The 12,560-nt window shown below is 54.9% G+C and overlaps 2 protein-coding genes across 3 annotated transcripts in view; one reads left to right on the forward strand and one right to left on the reverse strand.

Annotated features, from left to right (window-relative positions):
• Positions 1-334: 334 nt before the first annotated feature.
• On the reverse strand, positions 335-7,554 carry LOC141543160 (uncharacterized). The gene is made up of 3 exons (XM_074268096.1): positions 7,493-7,554; positions 5,644-6,269; positions 335-2,571 (listed from the first exon to the last, which is right to left on the reverse strand). Exons 1-3 carry the CDS (start codon positions 7,552-7,554, stop codon positions 2,255-2,257), a joined length of 1,005 nt encoding a protein of 334 aa, XP_074124197.1. The 3' UTR covers positions 335-2,254.
• LOC141556625 (glutathione hydrolase 1 proenzyme-like) overlaps positions 7,422-12,560 on the forward strand; it is a 44,749-nt gene continuing 39,610 nt past the window's right edge. The window contains exon 1 of one of the 2 annotated variants that reach the window (XM_074291051.1): positions 7,422-7,714. The gene's annotated coding sequence lies outside the window, so the exon portion shown is untranslated. The remainder of the gene's footprint in view (positions 7,715-12,560) is intronic. The other variant, XM_074291059.1, reaches the window with a different exon arrangement.

Genomic DNA, 12,560 nt, shown 5'->3' on the forward strand with positions numbered 1-12,560 from the left:
TCTCCTCATTTCACTCAGCATCAGTTCCTGTAAGTCTCTCAGGGCTTTTCTGAAATCAACCTGTTCATCATTTCTTATAGAGCATAACATCCCATAAATAACACCAGAACAGCCATTCTCTAGTTATTGGGCATCCACTCAGTTTCCAGTTTCTTTCTACTACAAAAAGGGCTGCCACAAACATTTTTGTACATGTGGGTCTGAAGAGGGTGGTCTACTGGCGGAGACAGGTCTGTGATTTCTTTCTACCTGTCTCTGTCTCTGTCTCTCTCCCCTCCCTCCCTCCAAAGTGCCAAGGCTGGATTCGTGATGAATGAATTCACCTCCTCAAATCTGTGACAAGAAATGCTTTATTGATTAGGAAAGAACACCAAGATGTCTTGGCGGGCAATGTGCTTCCAGAGAGAAATCATATTGCTAGGAGGCATGGCTGGAGATCTTTATTTTATACACAACAGGATAATAGAACTGGGTAAGTTCCTGACTGGTGAAGGTCCCCAAGTCTGCTCAATTATAATCCTTCTCTGGGAGGAGATCAGTAAAATCTTTTCCTCTGTGCACTGTGACCACCTGAGTTCTCACCTAGTAATCCTAACAGAACTGGATGTGTATCTGATAAGACTTTTCCGCTTCCATAGGATATGGAGAAGCTTGTATAACAAAGGAGTTCTCCGGAGACTGGGAGTTTGTATAAGAAAGGAATCTTTTCTCTAGAGGATTCCATTTACATACTGGGCTGTCTGCTTTCCCCTCTTCTGGTCCTTTTCCCTTTTTTATGATTTCTTTGGGGACTGGCCCAATAGAGATACTGCTGGATCTAAAGGTAAGTAGCCCTTTGGGCTTAGTTCCAAAGGGCTCACCACAATGGTTGGATCAGTACACAACTTCAGCACTAATGTATTAGTGTCCTCCCACAATTATCGATATTTTTTCCTGTCATTTTATCTAATCTGAGAGGTAGGAAGTGATATCTCAGAGTAGGGTTAATTTGCATTTCTCTAAACAATAGTGACTTACAATATTTTTACATATGACTAGAAATGGCTTTAATTTCTTCATCTGAAAATTATCTGTTCATATCCTTTGATCATTTATCACTTAGGAAATGGTAAAAGTTTTTCCCCCCAGTTTTCTGCTTCCCTTCTAATCTAGGCTACATTGGTTTTGTTTGTACAAAACCTTTTAAATTTAATATAATCAAAATTATCCACTTTGGAGTGGATTTCGTAATGTTCTCTAGTCCTTCTTTGGCCATAAATTCTTTCCTTCTCCACAGATCTGAGGTAGACCATCCCTTGTTCTCCTAATTTGCATATTATAGCATCACTCCTTATGTCTAAATCATGAACCCATTTCAACTGCAGCTTGGTAGAGTGTTGGGTGTTGGTCCGTGCCTAGTTTCTGCCACATTATTTTCCAGTTTTCCCATCACTTTTTGTCAAATAGCGAGTTCTTATCTCAGAAGCTGGAGTCTTTGAGTTTATTAAATACTAGATTATTGTAGTCATTGACTACTGTATTTGATGAAGCTAACCTATTCCACTGATCTACTACTCTATTTCTTAGTCAGGACCTCGGGTTTTGATGACTGCCACTTTATAAAATAGTTTTAGGTCTGGCACAGCTAGGCCACATTCCCTTATATTTTTTTAAATTAAATTTCTTGAAATTCTTGATCTTTTGTTCTTCCCAATGAATTTTTTATTATTTTTTCTAGAAATATATTCTCTAACAGAATAAATTGAAGAAAAGCACAAATGGAAGTAAGGTTGGGGCCTTAGGAAGGGCTTGCCTTCCCTTCTTCCTTTCTCTGGGGGCTTGTTTCTCTCCTGGCTCCTGCTCTTTAATGAGTGCTCCAAATTAAACATCTACACAGTCTCATCTTGAGTTAAGTCTTTCTCTTCCCAACTGAGAAGCGCTACAATCCCAGCGAACTTTAGGCTCTTATGTAGCAGGCAGGGCAGAAAGCCTGCGGTAGACTTCTTGGGAGAATGGTACCGGAAGCCACACGGGCTCCACTGCCATCTTTGTTCCGGTCATTGGTCATGAGTCCCCTTGAGGATGGTGGAGTGAGACGCCTCTCTGAATGTTGTATTTCCCAGATCTCTCCCTGGGTCTGTCCAGGAATGGGAAGCCAGGCAGACAATCTCCAAAAGTTTGCTCTTCCTTGTATTCTCCAAGGACACACAGCCATTTGTAGCCCTTTGTACCCCAGGAGCCCGAGTCTCACCCTTCTGAGTGACAACATCTGAAGTCACCTTGAGCCTGTAAAATCTGGGTCCACCAAACTTCCCACTTCTCTGGAGCAGCAGGGACCTGAAGAGGAATCCAGCCAAGCTTTGAGGAGTTTAGACAGTTTTAGAGCCATGAAAAACAGGCCCAGAAATGTCTGGAGGAAAGGAGACCTCCCTGAAAGCCACGTGTAAATGTCCCGGGGAACTAAGTCAGCAAATATGTAGGGGAGCAATGACCCTAGGGCTTCAGAAGTTACCCAGAAGCTTGTGCGGATGCTTCTGAAGAGAATCCAAGGATAGCTCTGGTCTCCTTGGAAAGGTCCTGGAATTGTTGCACCTACACCATCATTTGGGGGAAACAAGGGAAAGTGACTTGACTTGTGTTACATCCAAGGGGAAAAAAAATCCAGACCCAGGCCAAATACACTGGGAGAAGAGAGTGGAACCTGGGGATTCCGGGGCAGGGGACCAGTGGGACCAGGGACAGAGTTCAGTCCAGACCACTGAGCATTGACAATGGGCTCATCATCAGTTCCTGTGATTCTATTGGTTGTTACCTGCCATCATAGGCTCTCACAGGGAGGGTCAGGTAAAATCTGGAAATGTGGATCGCAATGCTGTCCTAGGCAGTGCAGCACAAGTGACCACTGTGTCCAGTCATTGCAGAAGAGACAGCTGAGGAAAATCTCTTTTTTTGCCTCTGATAGGTGCTGGTTTGGAGGACTCAGTCACAAAAACTACCCATCCTTGGGATATCTGGAAGTAACTGTAGAACTTCCTGAAAATGGTGTGGTGGATATATTGCCCCAACTTTGTCTAGACCTTCTAGGTGTCAGGGGAAGGTCAGCACTAATTAGAACCGATTCCCGTTTTTCCAAATACTATTGTCCACAACCCTCCAAGCCTACATCCGAAAAGCTTGTATGGAGTGCAAGGAGTGGTGCTGTCAGGGAAGCTTTTCTGCCCCATCCGGTGGACCCCTTCTCTCCTTCAGACTGAGATAAACTTTCACTGTGATTCAGGGAAACTGGATTCCACCTCTATTTTCCAGTGACCCAGAGAGCCCGGCACTGGGCTGTTGTTTCAGGGGAGACGTCCTCCCCATGACCTACCTATGGCCTCCCTCCCCAGCACTAACATGGTTGCTCGCTGCCATAACCGGACCAGGTTTGCCTTAACCTTTTGAACAGATAGAATCCAAATGTGAATCCTCTTGTACTGTGCTTTATTTTTCTTTTGGCTCATTATGGACACCATTTTATTAAAGCCTTCCTCCATCTCCCCCAGAAGACTGGAGAGAGGGACAGAGATGTGTGTGTGTGTGTGTGTGTGTGTGTGTGTGTGTGTGTGACGGAGAGAGAGAGAAACTCATGTCCAATTTTCTATCTGACTTCTTCTGGTAACTTGTTCTGTTCCATGGTTCTAAGCATTCACATGACACATTTGTAGTGGTTAATTTGTTGGTGTGCTTTTTGCTGAGGTTAAGTGACTTGCCCAAGGTCACACAGCTAAGAAGTGTTAAATGTCTGAGGTCAAATTTGAACTCAGGCCCTCCTGACTTTAGGGCTGGTTCTCTATCCACTGGGCTGTCCCACACCTCCCTTTTCACATTTGTAGTGGTTTAGTCTGACCCTGACCGTTCCTCATGGCTTAGCCTTCTATCCCCTGACTGATGCTTCCAGACTTCCCCAGCACCCTCAGCCCTATACACAGACCTGTCTCAAGTATCAGGAAGCCTTGATGGTCATATTAATAATTTTAAATTGTTAAGGTCTGGCCAAGACTAAGGAGAGACTCATAGCCCTAACGGCAATGTTTAACAGTGCCCCATAAATACACACACAGCTGACTAAACAAGCTAATGAAATCTGGCCTCCCAGGAGGCCTGAGCAAACAGCCCAGGTGGTCAAAGTAGCTATAAATCATGGGGCGTTCTTCCTGGGGCACTAGATACCAAGATCACCATACAGAAAGGGTGAGCAGGGCACCGAGGTCCCAGAGGATGGGACTGGGAAACAAATCAACTCTAAAAGCAGCAACAGAGGAAAAATGATCTCTGATTAGGAAGACCCCAACAGGCAGAGTATTCCTAACCCTGTAACTCTGAACTCAAGAGAGGAGCACAAACCAGGACCCCAGAACTACTGGAATAAGCCAGACACAAGCATTAATTAGGCACTTCCTGTGTTCTGGGCACCAGCTAAAAGCCAGGGATACAAATACAAGCAAAAATCGAGATGGTCCTTGCTCTCAAGGAGCTTATACTCTAAAGGGAGAAGTCTCAAAAGGAGGAGGGTGTGGGCAGGACAGAAGTCTGGAGTCAGGGGGTGCTCTCCTTACAGGGAGGGTCCAGGAGGAGCCATCACTTTAGGGGGACGCCTCTAGGCTGGAGGGTGCCCCCAATGTGTGAGGTTCAGAACTGGAGTGAGGCTTCTGGATAAAGGGGGGCTGGCAGATCAGCAAAGAGGGAGAAAGTGAGGAAAGATGCCTTTAGGATATGAGGGGAGGATGAAGAGAGGAGGGAGCTCCACGTGGGAAGTGTCCTTTGTGGAGTTCTCCTGAGTGGGTGGGAGGCTCGTGGACAGAAAAGGAAGCTACCTCCATTTTCATCAGATACAGATCAATGGGAGAAAGGGCTGGGCTTATGGAGGGAGGCCCCACCCCTGATGAGGACAGGGGAGTTTGGGAAGTCTGGGAACACAATGAAGGCTGGCCTCAGTTCTTCCCCAAACTGGAGGCTCCAGAAGGAACCGACTACCAGGAGAAGGGATAAGCCAGAACTAATTGGGACCCTGCTTTCTCCCCCAGGCCCCATCTTGTATGTGAAGCTATTTGTGTGCCTGGGAGCTCTCTCAAGGCCGAGCTTCTTTGTCTCTGACAGACAAGGGAGTGTAGCCCACAAGGCAGAGAAAGACCCAAACTTTGCCCTCTGTAATTCCCATGAGTTGTCTGCACGCTGCAGGGTGAGCGGGGCGTCTGTCTGTCCCCTAATGATCCATCATGGTCCTTCTGGAGAAGCCATCCCCCCCCCAGGAGCCCTGGGATCTCTGCTACTCCCCAGAGCCATGATGGGGCTAGAAGCCAGATGTTGGAGGTACAAGATGGGGCTCACCGGGCTGCTGGGGGAAGCAGGAGATAGGGTAGGGAAGAAATGCTTTCCAAGAGCGGGGTGGGCACTCTGGGAAAGTGGGACTTGGGGGAAGGGGCTGACTTGTTGCTTTAGGGGCCGGTGTTAGTGTTCTTAGGGGTTTTCTCCTTTTCTGAGGGATGGAATGGTGGCTGTCCCACACCCACAGTGTGCATGGCTACCCAGAGTGCCTCGCTCGGGTTTTGGGGGCAGGTCTGGAGGCCAGGGCTGGTGCCCTCTCCCCTGTGGGAGGAGGCCTTTGCTGGTCAGGTGAACACTTACTTGCAAACAAGGACTCAGTAGCAGTACTCGGAGATGAGGCTTGGGCCCAAATCCCCGCTGTCTGAGCTGGAGGCCTCCCCGTGGCCGTGTCTGGCCTCTGCTGGAGTCCCAAGCTGCTCAGCAGCCCGTTCCATCGGGGCTCCGGAGTCTCTTTCCCTCTTTGCTGTTTTGTGGCTGGCCAGCCCCCTTCGCCTCTGGGGGCCTCAGTTTCCCCGTGTGCACAGGAAACATTTGGATGCTCAGGGATGCGGCTGTCGGCCCCTCTCCTGGACGATGTCCTCCCGGAAGTGGAGCCGGGTCTTCGGCAGGGCCTGCCCCCCGGCCAGCTGGGAGCAGCTCTTGCCTCACGGTTGGCAAGGCCCTTGCGGGCGGCGGCGAGGTTGGCCAATAAATGTTTGTAAAGCTCGGCCCGGTGCCAGGCACTGACTGCTGAACTCTGGAGATAGATAGAGCCCAAGGGACAGAGGGCAGCGCCAGGAGCATCCAGCTCCGGAAGGGGGCCCCGCACGAACCCCTGAGCTCCTTGGGGGACCTGCCAGGCTGCGGCTGATTTCCAGCGCCCTGGGCCCCGGCCCGCTCCTTTGGAACGCCCGGTGGCCCCGAGAGTCTCCCTAAAGGGAGACTCCCTTTGTCAAGCGGGTCTTGTGGAAGCCAAGTGGGAGCCAGAGGCTGGAGCCAGGGCCCAGGGGCCCCGGGAGTCTCCCTCCCCAGGCCCTTCTGGACCTGAACCTCCTCTGCCGCCCATCTCTTCCTACCCGCGGAGCCTCAGGCTAGGCCAGCCCCAGGCTCAGGTCTCCCTGCCGAGGGCTCGTGGCTGGGTCTCCTCCTCCACCTTTAACCTTCCTGCGGTGGGGAGTGGCGGAGCTGGTTGGGTCGCTTTTCCAGCCAAACTTGGGGCAAAATGAGCAGCCGGGGGATTGTTCGGAGGCTCCCCGGCCGCTAAGCAGCAGGCTGGTGGCCTGGGCTTTCTTATCTGGGAAATCCCTTCCAGGCTGGGCCCCTCCCCCCCGGGTCCCCCCCCCCCCCCCGCCCGTCCCCCCTCCCCCCCAGGTCCCCCCTCCCCCCCCGACTTCTGGGGCAGTTTTGCGGTTGGGCCGAGACTGTGGCACCTGAGCTTGGGATGGAGCTGGGACAGTGGGGGGGGGCGGTGGGGGGGGCTGGCCTCAGCCGGGCCCCTGCTCAGCCTTCTGCTCCCCCCACTCCTGGGGCGTGCAGCAGCGGAGAGCACCCGAGAGCCCTGGCTGAGAACCAGGTTTTTAAATCCCCCAAACCAGAGGATTGCCAAGGAAACCAGAGCTATTGGACCGGTGACCAAAATAGCCACGTTTCAAAAACCGCCTCAGAGCCCGGGGTCCGGAGCCCCGGCCGCTCTGCCCCCAGAGCCCTCCCAGCGCAGGCCCGCTGTCCCCCCACCGCCCTGCGCTGGACCTTCCGGCCCGATCAGAACCGCCTCCCTCCAGCTACCCATTTTACAGATATGGAAACTGAGGCCCCTCCCGGACCGCCTCCGGGGCTGGAAGCAGGCCCCTTCTCAAGGCACGGGTCAGTCTCCACCAAGCTCTACGTGCAGGGCGGAATGAAGACGAGGGGAGGCAGGGTCGGGGCGGGGGGGCGGGGGGGGGGGGGGAGGCTCGCGGCAGACCTTGAAGGCAGCTCCCTACCGGGAGAAGGACCTTGGCAAAGCAAGCACCGTAATTCCGAGGAGGAAGCAGGTGCCGGGAGAGAGCAGCCCCGAGTCCGGCGGGGGGGCAGGAGAGGAGGCGGCGCTCCGCCCCGCCGCGGCCCGAGGCACCTTCCCGGGGCGCCCCTTCCCCAGGACGGCCCCGCCCCGCCCCGCCCCGCTCCCTACCTGGCTCTCCCCCCGCCCCCCACAAGGGAAGCACCTTTGGTCCTCGGACGGAGGAAGGCCATTGGAGACAGGAAGAGGAGCCTGACCGCCGCCGCCGCGGTGGGAGCCCCAGCAGGTTCCAGGGAGCGAGCCGGCCGGGCCGAACCTCTTCCGCCGCTCGGCCGACCGGACCGTGCACCCGGCGTCCTCCGAGCCCTCCCCGCTGTGAGCGGCCAGCCGCAGGTGCCTCCTCTCCCTCCGCCGTCCGCCCCCCTCCCCCGCCCCGCCGGTGCGCCCCGGGTCCCGGGCCCGCCGAGGGATCCGTCCGGCCCTTCCCGCCTCCGAGCCGTGCCCCTGGAGCGAGGATCCTCCCGCTCCTCCCGCGTGGAGCCCTTTCCCGCCGCCCCCCCCTTCCCAGCTCCATCCTTTCCTCGGGACTCGGGCCGGTTCCCACCTGCACACCCCGCCTGGGAGAGCGTCCCCTCCTCGCGCGCCAACCACTGCTCTTTCGGGCCAAAGCCTCTTCCGTGCGCCCTCGTCCTACCCCCTGCGCCCCCAATTCTTTCCGTGCACGTAGCTGTCCTTCCCTGCCTCCCCCCCCCCCCCAGTGTGTGAGGCTCTGTCCCGGAACTCTCCTCCCCCCTCGGCCCCGGCGCGCTGACCTTTCTCCCCTCCGGCCCCTCCCCAGCCGCGGCCTCCAGCCTCTCCTGCCCCGAGCTCCGCATCCGCTGGCCCCGGGCCGGGGCTCCCCGGGCTCCCCTCCCCCCCCTCCCCGGGCTGCGGCCAGGACAGGTGGCCGGCCTCCTAGTCCTCTCCCTCGGTCCGGGCCGGCTCGCTTCCGCTCGGCTCTGGCTGCCCCCGCCCTCCTCCCCGGGAAGAGGAGAGCCCGAGGTCCGGCGCGGCCCCCGCCCGGCCCCCGCTGGCAGAAGGCTCCCAGACTGTTGTTTCTAATGACCAGCAGCCTCAGGAATGAAGGGCAAGCCGGCTAGACGGTGCGTGTGTCTGTGTGGGTGAGTGTGTGTGTGTCTGTGTGTGTGTGTGTCTGTGTGTGTCTGTGTGTGAGAGTGTGAGTGTGTGTGTGTGTGTGTGTCTGTGTGTGTGTGTGTGTCTGTGTGTGTGAGTGTGTGTCTGTGTGTGTGTGTGTGTCTGTGTGTGTGTGTGTGTGTGTGAGAGTGTGAGTGTGTGGGTGAGTGTGTGTCTGTGTCTGTGTGTGTCTGTGTGTGTGTCTGTGTGTGTGTCTGTGTATGTGAGAGTGTGTGTGTCAGTGTCTGTGTGTGTGAGTGTGTGTGTGAGAGTGTGAGTGTGTGGGTGAGTGTGTGTCTGTGTCTGTGTGTGTCTGTGTGTGTGTCTGTGTGTGTGTCTGTGTATGTGAGAGTGTGTGTCAGTGTCTGTGTGTGTGAGTGTGTGTGTGAGAGTGTGAGTGTGTGGGTGAGTGTGTGTCTGTGTGTGTGTCTGTGTGTGGGTGAGTGTGGGTGAGTGTGTGTCTGTGTCTGTGTGTGTGAGAGTGTGTGTGTCTGTGTCTGTGTGTGTCTGTGTGTGTGTCTGTGTATGTGAGAGTGTGTGTCAGTGTCTGTGTGTGTGAGTGTGTGTGTGAGAGTGTGAGTGTGTGGGTGAGTGTGTGTCTGTGTGTGTCTGTGTGTGGGTGAGTGTGTGTGTGTGTGTGTCTGTGTGTGTGTCTGTGTCTGTGTCTGTGTGGGTGAGTGTGTGTGAGAGTGTGTGTGTGTGTGTCTGTGTGGGTGAGTGTGTGTGTGTGTGTGTGTCAGTGTCTGTGTGTGTGAGTGTGTGTGTCTGTGTGTATGTGTTGTACTGTGTGTGTGTACGTGATGGGGCGACGGTTTGGAGGAATGGCCCGGAGCCGGGAGCGAAGGGCCCTGCCCTGGGCCCGGGGAGCCGGCGCCGGCTGCGAGGCCACTGGCCGGGACATTTGCGGGCCGGGGCCCGAAAGGGCTTTTGGGAGGCGACCCCGGCGCATCGCGGGCTTCCAGGAGTGAAGAACGGCCTGGACGCACGAGGGTTGGACTAGAGAGCTCGCCTGGCCCGGAACGAGAGCCGGCCCAGATGGCGGCCCGGCCGGGGTCTCGCCCGGGCTCGGCGCTCAGGGCCCGCCTTGTGGAATCCCGGGGCCGCGTCCACAGGTCTCAGGGGGAGGAGCAGCAGGTGGGGAAAGCTGGGGAAAGGCCGGCTGCCCCACAGCCACCCAAGCTGGGGATTGGCGACCACCGAGCGGGGCAGGGCGCTGCGGCCGGCGATAGCGCCGAGGGGACGCCCCGGGAGTCTGGGCGACCCGGTGCCCCCGGCTTCCGAAAAGGGGAGGGGGGCGGACTCGGGCCACTTCTGCTTTGGACCTGTGACCTTGACGCGCTCACGGGAGGCGCCAGAAGGCAGAGGAGATGGGGGCCAGATCCGAGGGGAGCCGGGTCGTGCATCCTGTCACGGCTCCCCCCTCTAGCCAGCCCCTTGTCTCTTCCCCCCCTTTGCAGCCCCCTCCTGGCGGGCTGTGGCAGGTGTTGGGCAGGTACTGGTTCTGCCTCGGCCTCGCACTGGCTCCTCCCCCTCTCTTGCCCCCTTGCTTTCTTTCTCTCCTCTCCCTCCCTCCCTCCCTCCCTCCCTCCCTCTCTCCCTTTTTCTCCTCCTCCTCCTCCTCCTCTTCCTTCTCCTCCTCCTCCTCTTCCTCCTCCTCCTCCTCCTCTTCCTCCTCCTCCTCCCTCTCTGCACTCTCTCCTTTGCCCCTCCTTTATCTCTTCCCTCCCCCTCTATTATCTACCTTTTTAAAATAAGAGTCACCTGCATAGAGTGCCGGTTGACCCCTGGGAGCTAAGGGACCACTGAGAGTGCTCAGAGCCGAAGGAGACTCCCGGGTTGGGGGGGGGGGCAGGAGCCAGCCAAGGGGCTGAGGAGCTCGGAGAGCCAGGAGGGCCGAGCCACCGATGTCCGGCAAGAAGTGATGGCGGTTATCGCCGCTGTCATCCATCCGGGACCGTGTTTTTAAGGGGTTCTCTTGGCAAAGATACTGGAATGGCCATTTCCTTCTGCTGTTGGAGGGGACAAAGTGAGTCTGAGAGAATCCCGATTAGTTAGAAATCTAGCTGCACCAGAGACTAGTTAGACATCTAGCTGCACCAGAGACTAGTTAGACATCTAGCTGCACCAGAGACGAGGTAGACATCTAGCTGCACCAGAGACTAGTTAGACATCTAGCTGCACCAGAGATTAGTTAGACATCTAGCTGCACCAGAGACTAGTTAGACATCTAGCTGCACCAGAGACTAGTTAGACATCTAGCTGCACCAGAGACTAGTTAGACATCTAGCTGCACCAGAGACTAGTTAGACATCTAGCTGCACCAGAGACTAGTTAGACATCTAGCTGCACCAGAGACGAGGTAGACATCTAGCTGCACCAGAGACGAGGTAGACATCTAGCTGCACCAGAGACGAGTTAGACATCTAGCTGCACCAGAGACGAGGTAGACATCTAGCTGCACCAGAGACTAGTTAGACATCTAGCTGCACCAGAGACTAGTTAGACATCTAGCTGCACCAGAGACTAGTTAGACATCTAGCTGCACCAGAGACTAGTTAGACATCTAGCTGCACCAGAGACGAGTTAGACATCTAGCTGCACCAGAGACGAGGTAGACATCTAGCTGCACCAGAGACTAGTTAGACATCTAGCTGCACCAGAGATTAGACATCTAGCTGCACCAGAGACTAGTTAGACATCTAGCTGCACCAGAGACTAGTTAGACATCTAGCTGCACCAGAGACTAGTTAGACATCTAGCTGCACCAGAGACTAGGTAGACATCTAGCTGCACCAGAGACGAGGTAGACATCTAGCTGCACCAGAGACTAGTTAGACATCTAGCTGCACCAGAGATTAGACATCTAGCTGCACCAGAGACTAGTTAGACATCTAGCTGCACCAGAGACTAGTTAGACATCTAGCTGCACCAGAGACTAGTTAGACATCTAGCTGCACCAGAGACTAGTTAGACATCTAGCTGCACCAGAGACTAGTTAGACATCTAGCTGCACCAGAGACTAGGTAGACATCTAGCTGCACCAGAGACTAGTTAGAAATTGAACAGATAAGATGGGAATGTGGATAGGTTTTTCTAGGAATGTGGCTGACAGAAAGGGGAGAGATCTCGAACTGTGGAAGGGCTGGGAGAGGGGAGTTTCTGGAGCTCGGAGTCAGGGGCCCTCCTGCCTTTGTACCTCCAAGCTCTGGCACGATGCCTCCCACAGACCAGGGGCTTGCTCCGTCGGTGACCGGATGACTGATTGAGCTCGGCAATTTGTGAGCAGCAGGGAAGGGAAGAGCGGATGAAGAGAGGCTGAAAATGGCAGGGAGCTGGTGGGGAGTGAGAAAAGAGGAAAACCCGTGGTGCAGATGAGAAGCACCCTGAGCAAGACCAGCCTTGGCCAAGACAAAGGGCCTGAGGCTGGATCAAGTAAAGGAGAAAAGGGGAAAGCGTGTTTAGGAGCCAGGTAAGAGCAGGAGGTCCCGGTGGACCCCTTTACTTCAGTCAACTGTAACACCCCCTCTGGCCTCCTTCTGCACTCGCCAAGTTCACAAGCCCCCTACGGGTGGGGCTCTCCTAGTGACCAGTCAGTAGACAGATTTTAGCAATAGCACTTTCTTCCTAAAAGGCTTCGAGTTCGGAATAATTAACAGGCAACATTTCCTTCTCCCCCAAAGCATAGGGAGCATTCTCTTACAAACCCTCGCTGCCTTCATGGCAAGTCATGCGGTCAGTCCTAAAGTGGTCCACACTAAAGTACGGCGGTAGCGAGGTCTCCATGGGGTAACATGCAATTCCTGCTAGGGGAAGTCCTTTCTACCGCCTTTGACCTTGAGCAGCTCTCCTTAGGTGGAGCTCTGCCGGGTGAAGCATTCAGAAGGCGCTGCTTCTTGAGCCCATAGCCTCCTTTTCACCATGAAGGGGAACCCTCTCTGAAGCCATATCTCCCGCATTCCTCTTTGTCTTCCACGGGGCCCTTCGCTCTGGTGGGATTGTGTCCTGCCGGTCCGGGATCAATAATAAGATTGCTAGTGGGGAGTGAGAGAATAGAACCCTTTCTCTG

This window comes from Sminthopsis crassicaudata, chromosome 1 (genome assembly GCF_048593235.1).
Source record: "Sminthopsis crassicaudata isolate SCR6 chromosome 1, ASM4859323v1, whole genome shotgun sequence".
Taxonomy (NCBI): Eukaryota; Metazoa; Chordata; class Mammalia; order Dasyuromorphia; family Dasyuridae; genus Sminthopsis; species Sminthopsis crassicaudata.

Coding starts and splice junctions, on each gene's coding strand:
- LOC141543160 (XM_074268096.1), bottom strand. CDS start 7,554: ATGGCCTTCCTCCGTCCGAGGACCAAAGGTGCTTCCCTTGTGGGGGGC. Junction 6,270..7,492: donor GGGGGCGGGGGGAGAGCCAG/GTAGGGAGCGGG, acceptor CGCTTGACAAAG/GGAGTCTCCCTTTAGGGAGA. Junction 2,572..5,643: donor TACTGAGTCCTTGTTTGCAA/GTAAGTGTTCAC, acceptor ATGATGGTGTAG/GTGCAACAATTCCAGGACCT.